Consider the following 24,414-nt stretch of genomic DNA (forward strand, 5'->3'; position numbering starts at 1 on the left):
GTCCACCACATCCACTGGGAGGCCGTTCCATGCATCCACCATGCTTTCTGTAAAGAAATATTTCCTAAGGTTACTCCTGATTCTACCCCCTTTCACTCTCATCCCATGACCCCTCATTCTAGATGGTGAGACTGATAGTGAAATGCTAAGAGAAATTAGGGAAGCTAACCAAATTGGTAGTGCGGTAATAATGGGAGGCTTCAATTACCACAATAGAAAATAGAGTCAGCTAGGTTACCCAAGCAATAATCTAGTAATCAAAAAATGGAATGCAAATATTAATATTACAAATAGCCTCCATGAAGGTGTCAGCAAGCCAGTCACTGTGTTTATAAACAAAACCAGCCGGTCTTCTCTATCATCCACCTTCACACAATTTTATTTCTAAATCACATTTTTTGAATTTTTCTGTATGTTTTTTTTTTTAATCCCAATCCAGGAATTTTCAGCACTGTCATAATGCCTCTGTATTGCTCCATAGTGAGACCCCACCTTGAATACTGTGTACAATTCTGGTCACCACATCTCAAAAAGGATATAATTGCGATGGAGAAGGTACAGAGAAGGGCGACCAAAATGATAAGGGGAATGGAACAGCTCCCCTATGAGGAAAGACTAAAGAGGTTAGGACTTTTCAGCTTGGAGAAGAGACAGCTGAGGGGGGGGATATGATAGAGGTGTTTAAACTCATGAGATGTCTAGAACGGGTAGATGTGAATCGGTTTTTTACTCTTTCGGATAATAGAAAGACTAGGGGGCACTCCATGAAGTTAGCATGGGGCACATTTAAAACTAATCGGAGAAAGTTCTTTTTTACTCAACGCACAATTAAACTCTGGAATTTGTTGCCAGAGGATGTGGTTAGTGCAGTTAGTATAGCTGGGTTTAAAAAAGGATTGGATAAGTTCTTGGAGGAGAAGTCCATTACCTGCTATTAAGTTCACTTAGAAAATAGCCACTGCCATTAGCAATGGTTGCATGGAATAGACTTAGTTTTTGGGTACTTGCCAGGTTCTTAAGGCCTGGATTGGCCACTGTTGGAAACAGGATACTGGGCTTGATGGACCCTTGGTCTGACCCAGTATGGCATGTTCTTATGGAGAACCTCCTTTCCACTGAAAGAGGCTCCCCTCCTGTGCATGGAAACCTTTGAGATATTTGAATATCTCTATCATATCTCCCCTACCTCACCTTTCCTCTAGGGTACACAGGTTTGATCTTTAAATCCATCTCCATATGTTTTACAATGAAGACCACTGACCATTTTAGTAGCCACCTTCTTAAATGACTACTTAAAATGGTACAGGATCCACACCTATAGAGTTTTACTCTCTGGAGAGTAAATGGGGATCTGCAGGATATTGTCTATTGAAAGAATAGATATTTCAGCTGCAAAACAAAAATATTTGCGGCATATAGAGGCTGCTGTACCTGTGTCTATTATGTAGAGATTGCTGTATATGCATCATTATTATGTAGAGACTGCCGTACCTATGTCGTTATTATGTGGAGATTGCCATATATGTGTCATTATGTAGACTGCCATACCTGTGTCATTATTATGTAGAGACTGCCATACCTATGTCGTTATTATGTGGAGATTGCCGTATGTGCATCATTATTATGTAGAGATTGCCATATGTGTCGTTACGTAGATTGCAGTATGTCATTATGTAGACACTGCCATACCTATGTCATTATTATGTAGATTGCTGTATATGTGTTATTATGTAGAGACTACTGTGTATATGTCATTATGTAGATTGCCATAACTATGTCGTTATTATGTAGCTATATATACGTCGTTATAATGTAGAGACTGCTATACCTATGTCGTTATTATGTAGAGATTGCCGTATATGTGTTATGTAGACTGCCATACCTGTGTCATTATGTAGCTTTATATGCGTCATTATGAGACTGCCATACCTGTATATATGTCGTTATAATGTAGAGACTGCCATACCTGTGTTATTATGTAGAGCTTGCCATATTTGTGTCGTTATTATGTAGAGACTGCCATACCTATGTCATTATTATGTACAGATGGCCATATATGTGTCGTTATATAGAGTGCCATTATGTAGAGACTGCCATACCTATGTCATTATTTTCCCAGGCTGCTAAAGGACACCTGCCCTGTCCTTAGGCTGGAATAATCACACGAGGCATTAAAGGAGACCTGCTCTTTCCTCAGACTTTTTACCCAGTTCAGAGGGAGCTGCACCATGAGCAAGAATGCAAAGTGAAATAGCCCTTTGAGTACCAGTGGGAAAGGTTGTCTGAACGTTGTTCTTTCTCTCTTTTAATAACGCCCTTTGAATGTAATAAAACAGGTTCCAATTATCCGAGCTTTTTTTTTTTTTTTTAATAGTCACTCCCCTCGGATTTAGGAGAGGCTGAATCGTTAGAGATTCGGCTGTCACCGCGGTGGCTCACACCTAGCGGGGAGCGCACGTCCACAGGGAGAGACACATCATGCTAAGGGGCCTGAGCGAGTGTGGGAGCAGCAGATAAAGAGGGCAGGGGAACCGAACATGGGATGGAAGGAAGAATTTGCCCTGCATTTCCATCCTGCACAGGTAGGGAAACTGGCACACGGCAAGGCTTGGGAGGGAGGGAGAGACAGGGGAGAGGCTGCTCAACTTGGTTGGCATCAAAATGGGTTTTGGAGCTGGCTGGAGCCTCAGCCTTCTTCTCTGTTTCAGATGAAGGCAGCTGCAGACAGCTGTTCCCGCTGAGATGAGAAGGATGGAGGCATTGACCAAATCAGAGGTGTGGGGGGGGGGTCTTCACCAAGGGGAGTGGGGTTAAGTGCTGGGGTGCACCTTGGGTTGGCTGCCATGGTTTGAGAATTTAGATTCTGAATGATGTCACTGAAACTGCTGGCAAACTCCCCTCACACACACAGGACTCAGCATGGCTCTTCTTATGTTCTAATTTCCTTTGCTCTGGGAAAAAAAAACAACTTAGATAAAGACACAAAACTGTTTACTGTCTATGTCTAGATCTAGTAGCTTCTAGGGTACGGTACTCTCTTCCCCTAATTGAAAAAACTAACTTCTTGACTGGCTCTTCTCCAATATTAGCAGCCTTTGTAAATTGGCTTCTCAATCTGCTTATGCAGGAAATCAAGCAAACAAAGATAAAGGACTTATCCGAGCAGATTAAGCACTCAGATAATCCATCCTAAGCGGTTTATTCAAGCTGGTTACTAATTTTGCTAATAGTTGCTAAAGAAATGGCCGTGGACAATCTACATGCTCAGCCGAGCTACTTGCTGACTTTTTTTTTTTTTTTGAAAGGAAAAGTTTCCAAGATCCAAAATGAGTTTTTGTCTTCTGATCTTAGTCATTTTTCAGGAGATAATTGTGTTGACCTGGAGAAATAGTCCCCAGTTGTTCGTGGTTCTAGAAGTGATGGGGCTGAGTAGGTCTCCTCTAGACCCCATTACCCACTAAATTAGTTAAGAAGCAGACCTGGGTCTTCCACACTTTCTGGCTTCTCCAGTGAATGCCCGTTTGTCCCAATGGCTATGGTGCTTCACTTAAGCCAAGCACGAATCTCAGGAACGCTTGGAGTCCAACTGTACCAAGTCATCACCGCCTGTGACTTGGGTCGTTGAAAAGGTTGTGGGTGGGCGAGCTGAGCAGCCTTGCTTCGTCCTCGGCATTCAGGCTCCCGGCGAGCTGCTGGCACCGAAGCGGCCCTTGTTGCCTCAGGCAGTGACACCGGACCGAAAGCAGAGGTCCCTGGACAGGAGTGCAGCCTTGCACACCACCAGCCCCGAATCGTCCAGCTTCAGCTGGGCTTGACTCTTTCTCTGCTGCTCCGGGCTCTCTATACAGGCACCACCTCTTTTTAATTTGTATTTGGCCCCCATCAGCCACCGTCATTCAAGATCAGGGGTTCAGTGCCATCGTATAGGCGAATGACCCTCAAGTCGTTGCATATTTAGACTCGAGCTGCCCAGGAGAATTACAAACGTTTGGTGAATGAAGGTATTTGTTTAAAGTTTTATAAACCGCCTAAACCAAACTTACCGTACTAGTTGGGGTTTACAGATGAAACTGTAAGTAGAAATTAAAGGGCGAGCTCCAGAAGTCGGGGCACTTTGGATAAATTGTCCTTAAAGGTCCCATGTAGGACAGGAATAGAAATGCTGAATAAAGGAATAGAAATTAACTCTTGGAACCACAACTGACTGCAAGCTTGCTGTGTCTGCCCAACCTTCCACACTGGCGGAAATGTCTTCTTCTCGGCTCCCCTTCGGCCCTCCCTGCAATCCCAGGATCTGCATTAGTCCTGTCCTCAGCATTTACAGGTCTCACAGAACGCAGCAGCAGAGGCTTATGGTCAGCTCAGTCCCTCACTGGAGAGCTCACGCTGGCTTTCTCCTGCAGGTCACTATGGTCAGCTCACTCCCTCACTGGAGAGCTCACGCTGGCTATCTCCTGCAGGTCACTATGGTCAGCTCACTCCCTCACTGGAGAGCTCACGCTGGCTTTCTCCTGCAGGTCACTATGGTCAGCTCACTCCCTCACTGGAGAGCTCACGCTGGCTAGCTCCTGCAGGTCACTATGGTCAGCTCACTCCCTCGCTGGAGAGTTCACGCTTTCTCCTGCAGGTCACTATGGTCAGCTCACTCCCTCGCTGGAGAGTTCACGCTGGCTTTCTCCTGCAGGTCACTATGGTCAGCTCACTCCCTCACTGGAGAGCTCACGCTGGCTAGCTCCTGCAGGTCACTATGGTCAGCTCACTCCCTCACTGGAGAGTTCACGCTTTCTCCTGCAGGTCACTATGGTCAGCTCACTCCCTCGCTGGAGAGTTCACGCTGGCTTTCTCCTGCAGGTCACTATGGTCAGCTCACTCCCTCACTGGAGAGCTCACGCTGGCTAGCTCCTGCAGGTCACTATGGTCAGCTCACTCCCTCACTGGAGAGTTCACGCTGGCTTTCTCCTGCAGGTCACTATGGTCAGCTCACTCCCTCGCTGGAGAGTTCACACTGGCTATCTCCTGCAGGTCACTACGGTCAGCTCACTCCCTCGCTGGAGAGTTCACGCTGGCTATCTCCTGCAGGTCACTACGGTCAGCTCACTCCCTCGCTGGAGAGTTCACGCTGGCTATCTCCTGCAGGTCAGAAACGTGTTTAGCTTTTGAAGCCACTTTACCTCTCCGGACTTTGGGTCCCTGTTACCCCTGAGATCTCAGCAGGGTTCCTCCCCTTCAGATCTTTGTTTAGCTCCCGAGCTCCTTTCCTGGGGGAAGCTGCACCAGCACCTGTTCGGGATTATTGAACGGTCAGGAAGTGTGAGACGGCAGGCTTAGGAGCAGTGATTTATTTTAATAACTACTGTCTGGTTCTCTCCGATCTGCAAATTCTTTATTTATTATGCTCCAGTTCTGTCTGAATATCTGAATTTGTTCTCTTTCTTTTTGTTTTGTTTTGTTATTTTGTGGTGTGTCTGTTTCAGAATGTACCTCTGCCTGAAATTATGTACATAATAAATGCATAGACTGCTAGGATCGGTATAAATATGCGACCTATCAAATGCCAGCCGTAAACATCCCAGGGTTAGAGGAGATAAAAGTCCAGACAGGGATTCTCCCAAGCAGAGGCCCCAGATGTGTGCAGCTGCAGTCCAGCAAGCTCTCCAGTTCTCCAGGCCATCAGCACCTCTCCTGGTTTACAACACCGGGCTGGGAGTTCCCAGGGCTCAAATCACAAAACAGATCTCTACCGGCCTCACAATTTCTCCTCTGACCTCTGCTTCCCAGAACTGTCTCCTGCAGCTTCACATTTCCCGAGCCTCCTCCTGCTTCCCAGAACTGTCTCCTGCAGCTTCACATTTCCCGAGCCTCCTCTTGCTTCCCAGAACTGTCTCCTGCAGCTTCGCATTTCCCGAGCCTCCTCCTGGTTCTTTGAGCACAGCGGTGTAGCCGGGGAGCTGGGCACCTAGGCAGCAGCTCAGCACTTTGTGGACCCGGTGCTAGATCTGAAGCTTTCTATAAGTAAATTCTGCTCCAATCTCTGCTGGCACAACCAAATTACCATGCCCTTAAAGAAACGTGAACGAAACTAGAACATTCTCCATTCTCTACTACGGCAAACTACTCTGTAGTAGGGACAGGAGATCCTTCCATGAATGTCTCTGGCCTATCCCCCCCAACGCCAAACTCTGCCATAGACTGACGGGGAGATCTGACAGTACACAGGAGAGTGGTTAACCATCGTGAGAGCTGTCACGTACTGTGATACAGTCTCTTTATCTATATGTGACCCGGGGGGGGAGTCACTTACTTATTCAGTGTCACCCAGAATGGGGTACAACAATCTTCATCTGTGCCCGAGTTCTAATCCCCTGCTCTTGGGTGATAATTATCATAATGTCACCCATCCTTTCTTTGGAAGCAGCAGCAGGCACAACAAAAGGATTCTGCTCTTCCATGCACCACGGACGAAACGGGGTAACCCATGGTAAGTGCAGGTGTAACATTTCTGCATGGGGGTAACTGGAAAGGAGCAGCAGTTTCTACCCTAAACATTTTGCTAGGCAGACTAGATGGACCATTTGGGTCTTTATCTGCCTTCATTTACTATAACCTCTTATACATCATAAACATTGCAGCAAGGTTTACTAGCATTTAAACCGTATGCAGACAGGTCTCCTTTACACTGCATCCAGGATCACAGGAGGCAGGTCTCCTTCACACAGCACCGATGATCACAGCCTGAGCAGACAGCAGTTCTCCTCTCCAGCTTCTTCTCAATTAATTATAGCAGAGCGAAACGCACTGATCACATTGCGCCGACCTGAATTCTTCTTGAATGGTTTCCGGTGCGTTACAGAGTCCATTCAAAGATCCTACTTATGACCCACAAATTGCTTAGCGCCTCTGCATTTCCTTGGGTAAACTCACCGCTACGGGTTTACCAGCCGACTAGGAATCTTGGATCTCAGGAGAGGGGGCCTACTTGAGGTGTCTTCAATAAAAACATCAAGACTGTCACCTGCAAGAGACTCTGCTTTTTCCGTAGCCGCCCCTAGGCATTGGAATTCCTTTCCCATGTCCTTCAGACTCGAGTGCCAAAAATTTTTTTAAACAGCTTTAAAAGGTTTTCCTGTTTAAGCACGCGTTTAGTTGACGAGTCCTTCCAAATTTGGTAGCTTCTCCTGTGTTATGGAGCCTTGTGGAGTGCTTTAAAAAAAACAAAAACCTAACAGTTTCCTGAATAAGTAAGTTTTCATTTCGATTTATGTCCATCATGACTGTTTCCTTACAATTCTGATTATTGTATGATTTTTCTGCTGTTTATTAATTTATTTTTTATTTGTTGATTATGATTATTTTGTATATTGCTTAGAGCGTACGCACAAAGCGATAAAGACATTTTAATAAACAAACAAACAAACAAAGATGCTCTCTTGCTTTATCATTCTTTCTTTTCACTTTTAGTTGTTGCAGGTATTCATTGTAAAACAAAGCCATGGACATAGCGAAGAGGAACGAAACCTTGCTGAAAGAGTTCATTCTCCTGGATTTTGTGCGATCTCTGGAAGAGAAGACCCTCCTCTTCCTCCTTTTCTTCCTCGTTTATGTGGTGACCCTAACAGGGAACCTGATCATCATCACGGCGGTTGGTTTGGACCCTCGCCTCCACACCCCTATGTATTTCTTTCTCTGCCAGCTCTCCTGCCTGGATATCTGCTACTCTTCTGTCACCGTGCCCAAGATCCTCCAGAATCTTTCCTCCACCCAAAAGACCATCTCTGTGGCCGGCTGTATCACCCAGATGTACTTCTTTCTCTCTTTTGCCACTACAGAATTTCTCTTGTTGACTGTCATGGCATATGACCGCTATGTAGCAGTGTGCAACCCGCTGCGCTATCACCTCGTGATGAACCTGAAGTTCTGCGTGCGGCTCTCCATTGGGCCATGGCTGGGTGGCTTTCTCAACTCCCTTGTGCATGCTGTGGGCATGTCGAAGATCATTTTCTGTGGCCCTGGCTTCATCAACCAGTATTTCTGTGACCTTCCTCCGCTGCTGGCATTATCCTGTGTGGACACCTTAGCCAATGTGCTGACACTCTTCATGGCCAGTGGTGTCCTGGGCCTGGGCTCCTTCTTGATCACTCTCATCTCCTACGTCTTCATCGTTGGTGCCATCTTGAGAATCCACTCAGCAGAGGGGAAGCGGAAAACCTTCTCCTCCTGTGGGTCCCACCTCACTGTTGTCTGCCTCTCCTATGGCACTGCCTTCTTCACCTACCTCCGTCCCACCTCCAGTTACTCTCAGGAGAAGGACCGCCTGATCCCCCTGCTCTATGGGGTGGGGATGCCCATGGTGAATCCTCTAATCTACAGCCTGAGGAACAGGGATGTGAAGCAGGCATTGAAAGGCATAAGCAGGACAGTCAGACTATTGATAAAGAATGCATTTCCCCATTAAGATCTATTGGATATTTCTTCCCAGTGTCCCAGACTGGCCATTGTTGAAGACAGGATGCTGGGTTTGATGGACCATCTGTCTGCCCCCACACTGCACTACTGAGGTTCATATGATAGCAGAGGAGTGTTTAACAGTCATGTTGCTTAAAAATAAGAATTAGTTAATGTATCTACATGGCTGCCCTAGTAGAGGTACCATAGAAATAATTAACTCTGATGTTAATGGAGGTCTGCTTTAGCCTTGTGATGTCCTGATTTTTCAAAATAAATCTACTGCTGCTACTACTGGTCATTTCTGTGGTATCATCAGACGTGCATAGCACTGTATAGAAACACATTAGAGACAGTCCCTGTTCCATGAAGCTTGCCATCTAGTCAAGACACAGACAAATGTCTTTGGGTTTGCTATCAAAGCATTTGGCTGTCTGTGCTCAGCCTGGCCTGATCTCATCTGAGTAAATCATTACCAGAGTTCTCCTCCCTCCATGTCTCATGATACCCGGATATGCCCATGCTGGAGGGACACGGCGGACAGCAGACAGGGACTCAGTTCTTATCAGACGTTGCTCCAGCTCCCAGAATATGAGCTCATGGCTTTCTATCTGGATCTAACCTTTTTTATTTACAATTTTCTCGATTGCTTCCACCAACAAAATCTGAAGTCAATTAGCTTTGGGCAATTAGAAAAAAATATCTGTGCATATTTTGCATTCCTTCCTTCACCCTTCAAGTCTCCCACCCTCCATGCACGTCTTCTAAGGACCCCTCTGTTGCAAGCCCCTGTGCAAATGTGTTTGCATTTTTCTCCTCCCAAGTTTCCCTGGAAGTTTCTGGATTCAACTCTGGTGACCATTTTGGTCTAATCTGAAAAAAATAAATACATTGCAATAAGCGTATTGCGGTGCCCCTCTTCCCTCAATAACGCTGTATAAAGAGGTGCAACCGGATGTACCCCTAACACCATGGACCGCAGAAGCCATGGGCTGCAAGGGCTGGAATCTGCGAATCCTGTTTCTGGCACAGGGCGAGATGGGTGCAGGGCTCTGGAGATCAGAGGGAAGGTTCCAGCATGGGCCAGCCTTGAGCAGCAGGGCTCTGTGCGGAGATCACGCAGACCCTAAGTTAGTTGCAAGCGAAATTATAACCAAGAACTCAATTCAGCCCCACAGACCATGTTGGGTCCAGCCCCTAATCCCCACCTCCGCAACAAAGAAATTGTAAAAACCCCTCCCAGGCCCTCTCTCCACTCCCCGCCCCCAGCCTCTTACCCCCATCCAGTGGTTATTTACAGGACGAGCATGAGCCCCAGTCACACCGGGGACCCCAGGCCAGTGCCATTTTGGTGCACAGACCGGGAATCACCCCTGCCCCATGAGCAACTGGCAGATGGGGGGTAAGAGACAGAGGGCTAGAGGTGGGTGGAGCTAGGGCCTGGGAGGGGGCTCTGTCCTTCTTCTCCATGGCCAGGTGGGGCCAGCTTAAACCCTTGAGAGAGACAAAGAAAGTTGACGTCTGGTTTTGAGGACACAAGGGCCCTCGGAGTGCGGCGAACTGTAGTTTGCAGACTCAGCCTCAAATCTTGGCCCCTGCAGCAAGGTTTCCTGACTGCCGTGCCCAAGAGACAATGGTCAATTTTCAACCCAGATTGCACGCGAGGCGTGAACCGAGAGGGACTGGTTGTCCTGAGGAAGGACACGGAATTGTAAACACGAATTAGCAGCCATGAGAAAAGACCTAGGGCCATCCAGAGCGGTGATGAATTAAGCCAGCAGTAGAGTTGGGTGACTTTCACAGCCTGGGACAGCTACAAGATCGTCTTTAAACTGCTCTGCTCTTGATGCCTGCATCCCTTAAACTCTTAACTGGTAGCACAGACTGGGGAACTGGGAGAGGGTTTTACCCATTCCCAATCAACATTAGATCACTGATGTCACTGGATATGGATGTAAATAGTCTGCTCATTTGTAACCAATTACCAAAATTTCTACTAATAAAAGGGATAATCCGTAAATCTGTCATTTGCCCCTATAGATGTGTCTGCTTTCACCTTGACTTTCTTTCTGTAAATAAAATGCTCAGCAAGTCCCTAACAATAAAGGGACACACTAATTAAGAGAAAGGGCCTGGCAGACAGGACCACACATTCTGGGGATGTGCAGGCTCTGGTTATTCTAGAAATGAACCCTCCGGCTCTCAGCGCCCGGTCAGTGCTGTGCGCACCAGCTAACCAAAATCATGCTAACTGCCTTAACCACATCCTCCAGCAATGAATTCCAGAGCTTAATTGTGCACTAAGTGAAAAAGAATTTTCTCTGATTTGTTTTAAATGTGGGATCCCCCAGTAGAGAAAACAGACACGGGCTTACCCCTCCCTATCTGCCCCCACTGCGAAAGCGCCCTGCCGCTGGACGGCCTTCCAGAGTGCAAAGTTCCTGGTTTCCTGCTTCTAATCGCTTAATCAAAGCAACAAAAAGCAAGAATACTTCCCTTTATGGGGACGACAGCAGGCGGCTTTGGAGGCCACGAGGGAGCCAGTCCCCTAGCTCACAAGGCCTCCGGCATCAAAGAGCTACAAATAGGCAGGGGTTACCACCCCCCCGGTCGTCCAGCTCCACCTGAGGGATGGCCCACCAAGGTACCTAACACCTCAGGGAGCAACCAGTCAAATCCAAAATTCTTTCTTTCTTTTTAATTTTAACTAAAACCAGTCAGACTGCAGGACTGCACCTCTACCATCTGCTGGAGACAGAGAAATACGGAGGGACTGCAGGTAGCGCTCTGGGTTATGTAGCAGAGCCTCTCTGCCTCCATCTGCTGGTAGGGATGCGTAACCCCACTGGTCTGGACTGATCTGGGTATGAACCGGAACCCGGACCGGCACCAGAACCTGGGAATCATCTCTGGTATTCCTCTTCCATACTTCAGATTTTCCTTTCACTTTGTTATCCTGTCAAGGTTTCCTGAATCCGCATCGGCAGAGAGAGAGAGAGACCTCGAAGGGCTACAGCTTCAGGTTTTTAATGCAAAGTATAAAGGCTGAGTCCATGTATACAAACTATAAAAATAAATATCAAACAGAGGGGAGAAAATTCTCCTCTCTCATAAATACGCGGAGGAGGGGACAACAAAAAACATTGTCAGTATTTTCCGGAGGGGGGTGGGGAATCCAGGCCTAGGGGGCGCGACCTCCCTCAAACCTGCAGAGCCGCCTGGTCACCCCCTATTCCTGGAGAGGGGGGAGACTTCGGTTCGGGTCCCGGATTTTCTGACGCTCCCCCGGCCTTGCAATGCCGAAGGAGCAGGAACTACACGGATCAGGAGGCTGGAGGACGCGGGGAAGCGAGCACTGGGTCTGAAATGCACCTCCCGCCCCCGAAACATTTCTGGTGGAAAGACAAGAGAGGAGGCTCGGGCAAAGGCCACAGACTGAAGAAACAGGAAAAGGAGGGAGAGAGAACAGGAAAGAAGGAGGGGTGCGGAGAGAGTACGGAAAGGAAGAGGGAGAAGGAGACCCAGGATGAGCGAGGAAGTAAGAGAAACAGCAAGAGGCTTCTCTTTGTATTTTTTCCTAATTTCTGTCCTTGACTCCTGTCCCCTCACACCTTCGTCTCAGTCCCCCTCTCCCAAGTCAAGTTTCATCCAGGTAAACGTCTTACTAACCCCGGAGAGGTGAGGGATCAGACTCCCCTCCCGGGGCAGGAGCTGGCTTGAATGCCCCCCCCCCCCGCAGCGACGCACTCGTCCCTCCCGTGCGCTCCGGTGAGAGGGAGAGGAGGAGGATTTCTTGTGTCATTCGCTCTGCGGGCTGTACACCACTGTGGCGGAGGCCTGGCACCCAGGGCCCTGAGCTTTGCCGTTCACCACGAGCAGGAGGGGGCTCTCCACTCGCAGGCTACGGAAGGAGAAGGTCTGGAGGGGGGAGAGAGAGAGAGAGAGAGACAAAGCAGAGAATAATCATAAAGCAGCAGGGCAGGAGTGAGGTGCACAAAACAGAGGATATCTTACCGCCCGCGTCAAACCACGGTGTGACCGCGCCTTGGGTGCTGTGCGCAGATCTGGTTGCCCCACCCCTCAGAAAAGATTTCGTGGCCCTTATGATAGAGGTTTATGAAATCTTGGATGCGGTGGAACGGGTAAATAGGGAGCGGTTGTTTACGCTTTCAAATAGCACAGGGGTCAATATTCAGAGCTGGCCGGTTAAATAACTTATCCGGTTAAGTGGCAAGGTCCGTTCAGTGGCGGGGCTATGCTGCTGAATATACGCCTATGCCTGAGCGCTTAGCCGGATAAGTCTAACCATCTAAGGTTAGACCTGCTCTATGGCACAACTTATGCGGCTAAAGGAAAATTGGCTCTTACCTGCTAATTTTCATTCCTGAAGCACCACGGATCATCCAGGTGGGTGGGTTTATACCTCCCTACCAGCAGATGGAGACAGAGAACAAAACTCTGAGGCACTGCTACATAACCAAGAGCGCCACCTGCAGTCCCCTCAGTATTGACCTGTACCCAAGCCAAGGCGTCTACCTTAACCTACCCCAACAACCCTTGGGCGAACAGAGACTTAAGTTGGAGCCCCCTTGATTTAACACAAAAACTCTACCAAGCTATGTACACTTCTCACTACTCCGAGAAGATCAGATGCCAGCACAGTCAGCTCAGCCATCTCCAGAAGCGAGGAAGTCCTTCGTCAGAAGAGGACGGGTCCTCTGGACTGATCCTTTCCCTGTTTGTACGCCGGATCGGTCCAGACGAGTGGGATGTACCCAAGCCCCTCTATTCCGGGTTCACCCCTTCCTTGTCCGAGTCTTCCTGGGTGGCCTTAATCCTGAGCTCCTCCAGCACCGGGGAATCAACGGACCCAGTTCCTCCCTCCAGAACAGCCGGACCCACTCATGGGTCACCTCCTTCTGTGACCGGAACCGCATCCTGATGAATCGTCCTCCTCCGGGCCTCATCCAACATGCACAGGATCCCTCCGGACTCCACCGGCCCCCTCGCCGTTTTGGCCGTCCGGGACTTCTCAGGCAAGGGCCTCTTTGCCCCTAACTCCTTCCTGGCTAAATAAGCCTTAGGGAGGAGAAGTACAAAACCCATGGAAAACGCCTCCGGGTCCGAGGAGGAAGAGTCCTGACCTGCTCCCTCCCGAGCCCCTCCCCGTCCCCTGCCACCAGCAGGGTCCTTTCCAACCGGGAAAAAAGGGTGGGAGGGGAGTCCCGGGGCTCAGAAATGGCAGCCGGCACTTCTCCATGTGCTGCCAAAATGCCCGCCGGCTCCTCTGATCCCCCCCCATCCCCTGGGGCCTCCAGAGCCGGCTCCTCTGATCCCCCCCCCCACCCCCCGGGGCCTCCAGAGCCGTCCCAGCCGCCTGCACCTTCTCGCCACTCCCCCCCCCCCCCAGGGGATCCTGCCGAGGTCCTGTCTCCCCCCCCCCCCCCGAGGAACATTCGCAGCCAAACGAGGCCGCGTCGAGGCGAGCTTGCCTAAAACCGCAGCCGCAACAACGTTTGTCGCGCTGCAAGGGAGCCGGCGCGTCAGGGCGGTCGGGCCTGCAGACGCGGTCAGGCGTAAAAATAAACCGTGCCAACGCGATGGCTCTCGCTGCTGAGACTCCCACGAAGGCAGGCAATTCGGCCCGCTCCCTCCTCCAGAAAACAAAACCCTTACCCGCTCCTCAGGCCCGCGGCTGCCGCTCTCCCTGCTCCAAATCTCTCTTCTTAGTTTTTTTTTTAAGAGACAGGCCAGAAAGAAATGGGGAAAGGAGTAGTCCCCTGCTTCTGGAGAGCAGGTGCTGAGGAGCCAGGCCCTCCGAGGGTGTGAGGGGCCCAGAGGGGGAGAGAGGACCAGGGCCGAGTCCTGACGGGGGCTCACCAACCCCCTCCCCCCCCCCCCCCGCTCCACCCGAGGGAGGGCCCTCGAAGGAATCCAACACCTCGGGGAGCCGAATCCTCTTCCTATCCAAATCTTCTCCTTCCAACAACTCCAGACTGCAGGTTTTACATTCTCTACCCTCTGCTGGAGACAGAGAAATACCGAGGGACGGCAGCTGCCACTCTGGGTTATGTAGCAGCGCCTCCATCTGCTGGAAGGGAGGCATAAACCCACTCGTCCAGACTGACCCAGGGTACGAACAGGAAGCCGCACAAGTCGTATGGTTAATTCGCTCTGCCCCGACCTGCCCACACCTTATGCGGCTAACCTTTTACCCGTAATAAGGGGCTTACACTGCTAAGCGGCAGCCGCTGAACGTGGGCACGTATTCAGCAGTCGCTACTTAACTGCCTAAGTCCCCGCTTATCCGGCTGAACAGCGCTGAACGTGCTTTGAACACGGACCTCACTAGGACTAGGGGTCACTCAAAGGTGACAGGTAGCGCATTTAAAACTAAACTCGGTCAACAATTACACTATGGAAGGAAGTGGTGAAAGCAGGTAGCACAGTGAGGTTTAAAAAGAGCTTAAACAGGTTCCTGGAGGAAAACGTCCATAAACCATTATTAGCCATGCAGGCTTGGAAAAGCCACTGCTTATCCCTGGATCTGCTCTTTAGGACCCTGCCGGGCACGTGTGACATGGATTGGCCATGTCCGAGGGACCTCTGGTCTGACCCAGTATAGCATTTCTTATGTAGGTATAGCAGGGGGCACTGTAGGGCAGGACTGAGGGTGTGGCTGTGTGTGTGTGCACGTCTCTTTGTGTGCGTGTCTGGACGTGTGTGTCTGCATGCGAGTGCGTACGTCTCTGTGTGTGCCTGCATGTGAGTATGTACGTCTGTATGTGCGTGTGCACGCGTGTGCGTAAGTGTCTCTGTGTGTGCGTGTGCACGCGTGTGCGTACGTGTCTGTGTGTGCATGCGAGTGCATACATCTCTCTGTGTGTGTGTACGTCTCTCTGTGTGTGCATACGTGTGCATGTTAAGAGGCAGGGTTTCGGGGTGCCGCAGGGATTCCTCACCTTTTCTCTGCGGATCTCTTGCTGCTTGAGCTGAGGCTCGGGGACAGCCACAGAGTCCCCGATGAGAACTCCCCAGCTCTCCACCATGTTATAAACCATCACAGCCAAACAGCAGCCCTCCGAGTCCACCAGGCCAAAGGTGCTGAGGGGGAAGAGAAAACGCAGTCACGCGAGACGTCAGCCTGAGTTACCCGCGGGCAGGGAGCTTTGTTTGCAGCTCTTATTTTATTCTCTCCCAGGAATTTATCAGTGAACCTTACAACAGGGAGAGGATTAGGCAGCAGCGGAAAGGAAGGGACACTGCTTCTTTTCGAGTATTGCATATAATTCTGGAGACCCCAGACTGAGGGGGCACAGACTTAACGATCTAGCCACGTACACTCTGGCAGGATACGGGAGAGATGAGAGGGACATTTAAATCCCTCCAAGGTATCAACAGAAAGGAGGCTGCAGAACGAGGGGTCATGGGACGAGGGTGAAAGGGGGTAGACTCAGAGAGGGTGATGGACACAGGGCCGCAGGATCCTTATCTGTCGTCATGTTTTATGTTTCTATGAAGGAGACGTTCATGCAAAAAAAAAAATAAAAAAACAAGACAAAGAGATGAGAATGGGGCAAAGGCAGACGGGACGAGGGTGATCCGAGGTGGACTTACAGGAGGACAGAGACGGGGTGAGAGAGCAGAGTCACTCACAATGGCACTTTCTCTTCTGTCGTGAGGCTGAAGACGACCCGGCCCAGCACCACTACGCCCGTGTTAACCCCAGGCTTCAGGGCGCTCAGCGGCCTCTGCTCCAGGGTGACCTTCTGACCCGAGGTGCCCTGGTATCGCCCATCTCCGCAGGGGCCTAGCAGAGAGGGCCGCAGGCTTCCCAGCATGCTCTGCAGTTTCTTGGCCTTCACTTTTCCCTGTACGTTGGGAGGAAGTCACATGATAGTTCATGTGGTACTGTGAGGGGCTGCTTCATGTGACATCTTATAGCATAAGACATGCTGACAGAGCAGCTCATTCTGCCCTGTCTGTCTGTTGCCCCTTTCCCCAGTGTCTACCCTGCAGTATGTTAGCAGCTGCTTCAGCTGATGCCTCTTACGCTGTAAGAGATGTGACCTGTATTATGTTCTGTCTGTCCTGTCTGTCTGTTGCCCCTTTCCCCAGTGTCTACCCTGCAGTATGTTAGCAGCTGCTTCGGCTGATGCCTCTTACGCTGTAAGAGATGTCACCTGTATTATGTTCTGTCTGTCCTGTCTGTCTGTTGCCCCTTTCCCCAGTGTCTACCCTGCTGTATGTTAGCAGCTGCTTCGGCTGATGCCTCTTACGCTGTAAGAGATGTCACCTGTATTATGTTCTGCCTGTCCTGGATGACTGGCTGCATCTCCCCGCCTCATACCTTGTTATCTAGATGCCCCGTCAGCCTCTCCAAAAAGTCCAGTAGCTGCTGCTCTCGAAGCTTTGGCTCTGGCCATGCAGGATCCAGCAGTTTCGCTCGTGAGAAGCCCTCCAGTGCTTCCTGATAACTCTCCTCGTATTTATACAGCTGTGAAAATGTGACCCCACAGAGACAGGAAAAATATACACGTCAGCATGCAAGCAAGGCTGCACCCCTCTTACTGACATAAGAGGTGCACGCCCCTTCCGTCCACCTACTGACATCTTATTAATAGATAAAGCAAAGGCGGGGGCAGGAGCAGAAGCCTTCTCACTGCAAGAAAGCAAGGGCCCTCTGGTCCAAAACAAACATTGCTTGGGAAAGGTAATCAAATACTAAAGGGTTAAAAACTCATGGAGAGGACAAAATGAAGGCAGCACCTCAACAGAGGCAGTTAAGAGTTTATCATCATCTCTAAACAAACAATGGTGTCAGCCCCTCCAGGACCTCGGAGTTGCATTCTCTCATCTTCAGCTTTCTTGTGCATTGCCTCCCTCACCCTGCCAACATTCCTCTCTTACAGTCATAAGAAGGCTTGGAGTTTGTTTATCCAGCTCTCTAATCGTGAAAAGACATACATTGTAAATTATTTTTCTGCTTTTATATATTATTCAATATTAGGGTGTTTTTACACACACACACACTTTCTCTCTCTCTCTCACACACACACACACACACACTCTCTCTCTCACACACACACTCTCTCTCTCACACACACACACTTTCTCTCTCTCTCCCACACACTTTCTCTCTCTCTCCCACACACTCTCTCTCTTTTCCTAATACACTGAAAGGAAAATTGCTTCTCACCTGCTAATTTTCATTCCTGGAATACTTAGATCAGTCCAGACAAGTGGATTTTGCAACCCTACCAGCAGATGGCGGCAGAGAATAAAAACTTTTCAGGCACTGCTACATAACCGAGAGCACCACCTGCAGTCCCTCAGTATTGACTTGAACCCAAGCCAAGATGTCTATGCCCCAAAATCCAAATGATTTCCATCTGGGGCAAGCAGAGAATCAAAGTTGGAGCCTCCTTCAAACCTGGAACCCCAACATCTCCAACAAGAAAAATGAAAACTTCCAACCCTAACTGTTTAACATATATACAATCTTTGAAAATAGAGCAGTATCAGCATCCAGAAGCAGGGAATGGGCCTCTGGACTGACCTGTGATATCCCAGGAATGAAAATTAGCAGGTAAGAACCAATTTTCTTTTCGTGTTCATACCCCAGGATCAGTCCGTACTAGTGGGATGCACCTAAGCCCCTCTACACTGGGTGGGCTGAAAGACCCGCTTCCAACACACTTTCTCCAAACATCCAGGCTGTAATGTTTAGTAAAAGTGAGCAGGGAAGACCACGTCACCGCCCGACAAACCTCCTGCGGAGATACCAGCTGACACTCCACCCAGGAGGCTGCCTGCGTCCTGGTAGAATGCACTCTCTGGAACCGATCAACCCTTACAGAGATAGGCCGAAAAAAAAAAATCGCTTCCTTCAACCATCGCGCAATCACGCTCTTAGAAGCTTTACATCCTTTCCTTGCTCTACTGAACAAAACAAAAAGATGATCCAACCTCCGAAAGTCATTGGTGACCTTAAGATATCGCAGCAGAGCCCAACGAACATCCAACAAGTGAAGCTCCTTCACATGCGGCATATCCGAGGTCAGGGGTGGATAAGCCGGCAAGTCCACTGTCTGCAATGAGGATACGACCTTCGGCCAAAAAAAAGGAAGGAACCGTATGCAACGATACTCCGTCGTCTGAAACCGTAGAAAAGGATCTCTGCATGACAAGGCCTGAAGCTCTGAAATCCGCCTAGCTGAACAAATCACCACCAAGAAAATGGTCTTCAAGGTGAGATCCTTCAAAGGCGCCCTTCTCAGTGGTTCAAAGGGAGATCCACAGAGCGTCCGAAGATCCAGATTAAGGTTCCACGATGGCCACATCCTACGAACCAGCGGGCACAAGTGCTTCGCCCCCTTAAGAAAACACACGATGTCCGGAGGAGACGCCAATGGCCTCCCTCTGGAGCTTCCCTCAAAAAACAGCCCAAGCTGCTACCCCGTGTTCGGAACGAATTATAGGCCAATCCCTTTGCTAATTCGTCTTGCAAAAAAATGCCGACCTGAGAAAAGTCCACCTGCAAAGGCTCAAGATCGTTCTCCAAACACCATGACTCACTCTCCACACTCGGATAAACGCCAGAGAAGTGGACGGCCTCCTAATCTGAAGCAAAGTGGCAATCACTGGCTCCAAATGCCCTTTTAAGCAAAAACACCTCCTCTGAAAAGGCAAGCCGTTAGACAAAAGTGACCCACCCACTCCAAAAAAAAATGGGCCCCTGACGCAGCAAACCCTGCAGGTAACCTCATCGGATGGGACCATCTATTGCCAGCGGAACCAGACCCGCAAACCACAGACGGCACGGCCACTCCGGCGCCGCAACAATCATTCTTCCCAGATGTTGCTCAATACGACGCAACACTCGACCTGCAAGAGGCCACAGGGGAAAACACGTACAGTAGAAGTCTCGTTGGCCAAAGCTGAACCAGGGTTGTTGGTCCCTTCAGAGCCGAACTTCCTCCTGGGACTGAAAAACCTTAGCATTTCCTCGAGACGCCATGAAACCCAACTGAGGCTTGCCCCACCTGTCCCGGAAGAGGGCAAAGGCCTCCGCTGACAACTCCTATTCCCCCGGATCCAGCTGCTGCTTGCACATTGTCCACTCCGGCCATGTGAGATGCCGCTAGCCCAGACAAACAACTCCTGGGCCTCCTGAGGCACTAGACAACTCTTTGTCCCGCCACCGTTGTTGCACTGCCCGAGAATACTCGCACTGCGTGACCCTGAATGCGCAGAAGGAAAGCAAGTAACGCCCTGCGAACCGCCGTGTTTCCAATCGGGTGATCGACCGGGACGCTTCCCTTGGCGAACACTAACCTTGGGCCGTCTGTTCTTGACCCCCCCCCCCCCAACCCGAGGCTGGCATCTGTGGCCACTACCACCCAGTCTGTGACCTCCAGCTCCACTCCTCTCTCCAAACTGGGACGCGACAGCCACCACAAGAGACTGGGCCTGGACTCCCCCGAAGTAGTAAGGGAAGCTGAAACTCCTCTGTCAGCAGATTCCAATGGGATAAAGGCCCCCTCTGGAGAGGCCGCGTGCGAGCAAACACCCACGGGACCACCTCCAGCGTGGACACCATAGAACCCGGGACCCACAATCCCAGACTCTGGGTACTGAAAGACGCAGTAGGTGAAGCTCTCTCGGTAAGGCAGCAGTTTTTATCCTCTGCCTCCATCGGTCGGTAGGGATGCAAAACCCACTTGTCTGGACTGATCTGGGGTACGAACAGGAATGTCGCTTATCTGCTTCCCTTGCCCTGGAAGGGTTTTGCAAACAGAGGCAGATCCTCTTCCACTGAGGCTCTGCTGAGGTAGAGGTCCGGCTTAGGAAAGGTGTCTGGGGATGGAGGCTCTGCCGAGGAGGAGGAGGAGAAGGCGCTTCTCTCTTACCGTGGCTCTGTTGAGGTGCAGGTCCGGGTTACAAGCTGCGGTACAGTCTGCTTTCTCCTGCGGTGAAGGGAAGGGAGGAAGAAATCAGAAAAACACCACAGATCCTGAATCCGCGCAAGACTGGGCTCGTACAAGAGAGGCTGGTACCAGGACCCCCCCCCCCCCAGCTCCTTCCTCTCCCCTCACGCAGGCTCTGTGCTGAAATGGAAACTCTCCGGGCCCAGAGGCACAAGCCTCCACCTGATCTGATGTGGGATCGCCCGTGCATGGCACGTGTGCCCGGCGCCGAGCGCTGCAATCAGTGGTCGCGTGCGCTTCTCACGCGAGGGCGAGAGAGACAGAGGACAGAAGCCGGCGGCTGTAAGACGCGGCACGCGTGCGCCAGTCACCGTTGCTGGCAATGCGCGCACGCGTGTGTGTTTGTGAGCAGCGAGTTAAGGCATCGCGCAGGAAGCACTCACCGCCCGGGCGTAGGCGCTCAGCGCCTGCTGGGAGATCCGAGGGCTCTGTCCGCTGTTGAAGAACAGCGAGAGGAAGGCGTTCCCCAAAATATCTGAGAGGCAGAGAGAGAGAGGGGGGGGGAGGGCAGGGATTAGGCCACCTCACCAGTCTCTTCGTCAGGAGGCTGCCTCTGCCTCACCGCAGGCAGCCATGGTGCACGGTGGCGCCCCCCCCCCCTCCCCCATCTTCCCAGGGTGGCGGGAGCAGGACTCACACCAGGAGGCGCCGTCCTGCACGTCCATCTGCACGGCCTCCTTGGCGTGCGCGACGCTGTCGGCCACGTTCCGGGCGCGCTCCTCGGGGTCCTGGCAGGGCAGCTGGCGCAGCACCATGGAGAGGTTCCGGAGAGACACCTTGTTCCTGCACTGAGACGAGAACGGGGTAAGAAGAAACGGGCGCTTTCTGCGGAATAAACGATCCGGTCAAAATAATCCACTCCTTTTTTTTTTTTTGTTTTCTTTTCACGAACATTAAATATTTTTAAGCAGTGCCGGGAGACCCCCCCATCTGAAGCCTGCAAGCCTTGCGAGGTCACGCTAGCCCCCTGGGATCAAGTGAACCGAACGTCCAGCCGGCACCGCGACCCCCCACCCCCTCCCCCGGTCCCTGGTCTCTGCCTGGCCGTGGGCACTCACGTGGTTGAGCGCTCCTGAGAAGCAGGTCCGGGCTGCCCCAACGTCACCTTTCTTCCAGTACACCTCCCCCAGCTGGTTCCAGCCCTCCACCAGCTCCGGGTCCAGCTTGACGGCCCTGGAGAGGGCCTCCTCCGCCTGGGGGCTGTAGTCCGCTGTCACGTTCAGCGTCTTCCCCTTCAGCATCAGGTAGGGGGCCCTGTGCTTCGCGCAACCTGGAATCGGAAGGGCGGGAGAGACAGACAAGAGGGCCAGAGGTAGGGAAGGAGAGAGAGAGAAAGCCTGCCAGATATTTATTACGTTATATTGTTCACGTAAGATTTAAGGATTGGGCTGACGGTCCACGTGCCACCTGCTATGCTTTCCTTCTGCGTGGACCCGGTTTCAGAAACGCCAGCCCTGCTGTCAAGAGGAGAGAGGGAGTTACCAGGGCTGTAGGCGCCCCGGGGTGCCTCGTCACCACCCCAGCTCTACCCGCAGACCTAACAAACCAGGGCCTCAGACGCGTGGTCCCTGAGCTTCTCCACCCACGCTCCGTCCGGCCCGTCGTGGACGCTTCTTCACCAGCATCTCGCCTGTTTCTCTTTCTCCTAGTAAGATTATCTGGGGAGGGTATGTCAGACTGCACCCGGGGATCAACTAGAACTACAGCGAGTCTAAATTGTCTGGCCCCCCCAGAATGGTTTCATCCTGAAAAGATGACCCATCCCGTCGTGTGTGTATGTATAAAGCGTTCTTTGCCAGCGGCCTTTGGGCAGGAAACAGGAAAAATATTCCCGGGGCACCCTCCACGCTTACCTTCGGCCCCCTCCAGCTCCCTCAGCGTCCTCTCCATCTCCTCCACCACGTCCCGCGGTTTCCTCGCCGCCTGCTCCACGCTGTGCGTTTCAAAGTAGGTGTCCCGGAATCGGTACAGCCCCGCCACCAGCTCCTGCCAGGACGGGGGGGGGGAGGGCAAATGAATTGTCAAATTGTGTCTCTGTCCCTTCCATCCATCCCCCTCCTCCTGAAATCCACCCAAAAGGAAAAGATCAGAATAAAAAAAAAAATCTAACGAATTCCTTCCATTGCATTCATTCACTTGTAATTCTTGCCTTTTCTTCGTACGGTTTTCGGTAGTAGAGGAGCTACTCCTAATGTAAACTTGCAGCTTTATATTACGTGCAGCCTCCCCACCCACATAAACACGGCCAGTGCTAGCCAAAAAACTTTACAAGAATATTCAAATATCTTGTCCAAGGAACAATTAAAATCAGAACTGAAAAAAAAAGAGAGGTGAAGGGTGATGCTTTTGCATTTCTCAGCCCCCTGCATCTGTTACGGGGGGGGACGACATTGATTTTGCTAGCTTAATAAACCATAGCCGTTTTGGGCTGGGAGTAACATCTGCCAGCATCTGTCTCCTTGCACCCCCCCACGGGCAGGGGACAGAGACTAAGGCACCCGCCCCCTCCCCCATACACATCGCCTTTGGCTAGGGCTTGGCCCCCCTCCTTCCAGCTGCGCACGGGCCCTGTCATTGTCGCTCAGGCCCCGGGTCCCCCGCCCCCTGCTAAGGCCAGGCGGGACGGCGCCGGTACCTGCAGCCTCCGGGTAACCTCCGCCTCGGATTCAGCAGCCATGGCTCAGCTGCTCCGCCCCGGATCTGGGCAGGGAAGGCAGCGCTGCAGGGGCCTCTAGCGGCAGGGAGGGGGAACAGCAGGCACCGTGCGTTGCACTGCAAGCTCCTCCTGCACCTGCTCTCTCCGCATTTTGCTGGTTTCAGCCCCTGCCTTCTCTGCAGGTTCCGGGGTCCTCTCCAGTCGGTTTGCAGCCCCTGTGCTAGAGTCTGCCCTGCTGTTTTCAGCTTCCGCGCACTCTGTATTTCCTGGGAGTATCCTCCAGTATTTTCAGAACCCTGCGCTGTCTGCATGGTCCAGGGATCTCCCCTGGTATTCTCAGCCCTGCCGTCTCTGCATTTTGCTGGTCTTTCCCTAGAAATGTTCAGCCCCTGCACTTTTTGTATGTTCCTGGGGACTGCCATGGTACTTTCAGCTTTTGTAGAGTTTCTGTTCAGCCCCTGTGCTCACATTTTTGCTAGAGTCTCCCCTGCTATTTTCAGCCTCTGCACTTTGTGGGAGTCTCCAATATTTTTAGCCCCTGCGACTCTCTCTGCTTTTGCTAGAGTTGCTTCTGGTATTTTTAGTATGCAAATTCGATTGTGTGCACTTAAAAGATGATTTAAGGGGACATGGCAGCCTCCTAGTTGGGGGGCATATTTTGAATATCCCATGAATTTGAATGCATGTGTTAAATTTCTGTTCATGGCTTTGGGCAATTTTTAATCAATAAACCGATAAACAAATGTTTTATTAAATAATAAATAAATACATTTGCAAAGTATGTGGGAACTTTTACCGCACACTCTTGCAGTGAAGTTTCAAAGCCGCGCTACCTAAAAAGCGTGCATGCTTTTGAAAATCCCACGCATGCCGTTCGCTGCACGCATCCATCTTTTATGGAGAAGTGATGCTCATTGGAGATCTTAATCTGCTGGATGTGGAGTGCAGCATCCCTTGTGCACAATCTACAAGAAGTAGAGAGATAGTGGATGCCCTGCAAGGGGCTCTGCTCAAACAAATGGTAATGGAGCCCACGAGGGAGGGTGAGATACTCAGCCTAGTGCTCACTAATGCTGATAGGGTTTCTAACGTTCGGGTAGGGGCTCATCTGAGCACCAGTGATCATCAGATGGTGTGGTTCGATATAGCGAAGAGGATACAGAGAAGTCAAAGACCCGAGTTTTGAATTTCACAAATACAGATTTTGTCAAAATGGTGACGTACCTGGAGGAAGAACTGGAAGACTGGGAGGAAATGGGTGAGGTGGAACAGTGGGCCAAGTTAAAAGGAGCTATTACAAAGGCAACAAATCCATACGTTAGAAAA

At 50.9% G+C, this 24,414-nt stretch overlaps 2 protein-coding genes across 3 annotated transcripts in view; one reads left to right on the forward strand and one right to left on the reverse strand.

Moving 5' to 3' along the window:
• The window catches only part of LOC115078567 (olfactory receptor 1052-like), a 34,940-nt gene extending 26,488 nt beyond the window's left edge, over window positions 1-8,452 (forward strand). Inside the window, exon 3 of the mRNA XM_029581496.1 lies at window positions 7,459-8,452. Coding sequence (XP_029437356.1) covers window positions 7,490-8,452 — 963 coding nt within the window. The 5' untranslated portion in view covers window positions 7,459-7,489. The remainder of the gene's footprint in view (window positions 1-7,458) is intronic.
• A 3,001-nt stretch (window positions 8,453-11,453) lies between these two features.
• On the reverse strand, window positions 11,454-23,270 carry TTC5 (tetratricopeptide repeat domain 5). Of its 2 annotated transcripts, XM_029581161.1 has the most exons (10): window positions 23,068-23,264; window positions 22,286-22,418; window positions 21,491-21,702; window positions 21,070-21,220; window positions 20,816-20,907; window positions 20,355-20,411; window positions 16,793-16,939; window positions 16,099-16,313; window positions 15,405-15,546; window positions 11,454-12,360 (listed from the first exon to the last, which is right to left on the reverse strand). In XM_029581161.1, the coding sequence occupies exons 1-10, from the start codon at window positions 23,107-23,109 to the stop codon at window positions 12,241-12,243; spliced, it is 1,311 nt and encodes a 436-aa protein (XP_029437021.1). In that variant the 5' UTR covers window positions 23,110-23,264; the 3' UTR covers window positions 11,454-12,240. The 2 variants fall into 2 exon arrangements, with proteins under 2 accessions (XP_029437021.1, XP_029437023.1); XM_029581163.1 differs by lacking the exon at window positions 11,454-12,360 and having other exon boundaries at window positions 15,413-15,546; window positions 16,060-16,313; window positions 23,068-23,270.
• Window positions 23,271-24,414: the final 1,144 nt, after the last annotated feature.

This window comes from Rhinatrema bivittatum, chromosome 16 (genome assembly GCF_901001135.1).
Source record: "Rhinatrema bivittatum chromosome 16, aRhiBiv1.1, whole genome shotgun sequence".
Classification (NCBI taxonomy): domain Eukaryota; kingdom Metazoa; phylum Chordata; class Amphibia; order Gymnophiona; family Rhinatrematidae; genus Rhinatrema; species Rhinatrema bivittatum.

Excerpts from the sequence above, each read along its gene's own strand:
- TTC5 (XM_029581161.1), bottom strand. The coding sequence starts at position 23,109 with ATGGCTGCTGAATCCGAGGCGGAGGTTACCCGGAGGCTGCAG. Across the intron at positions 16,314-16,792 it reads CGGGGCATCTAGATAACAAG|GGAAAAGTGAAGGCCAAGAA; the intron begins GTATGAGGCGGG and ends CCCAACGTACAG. Across the intron at positions 15,547-16,098 it reads ACAGAAGAGAAAGTGCCATT|CACCTTTGGCCTGGTGGACT; the intron begins GTGAGTGACTCT and ends CTTCCCCCTCAG.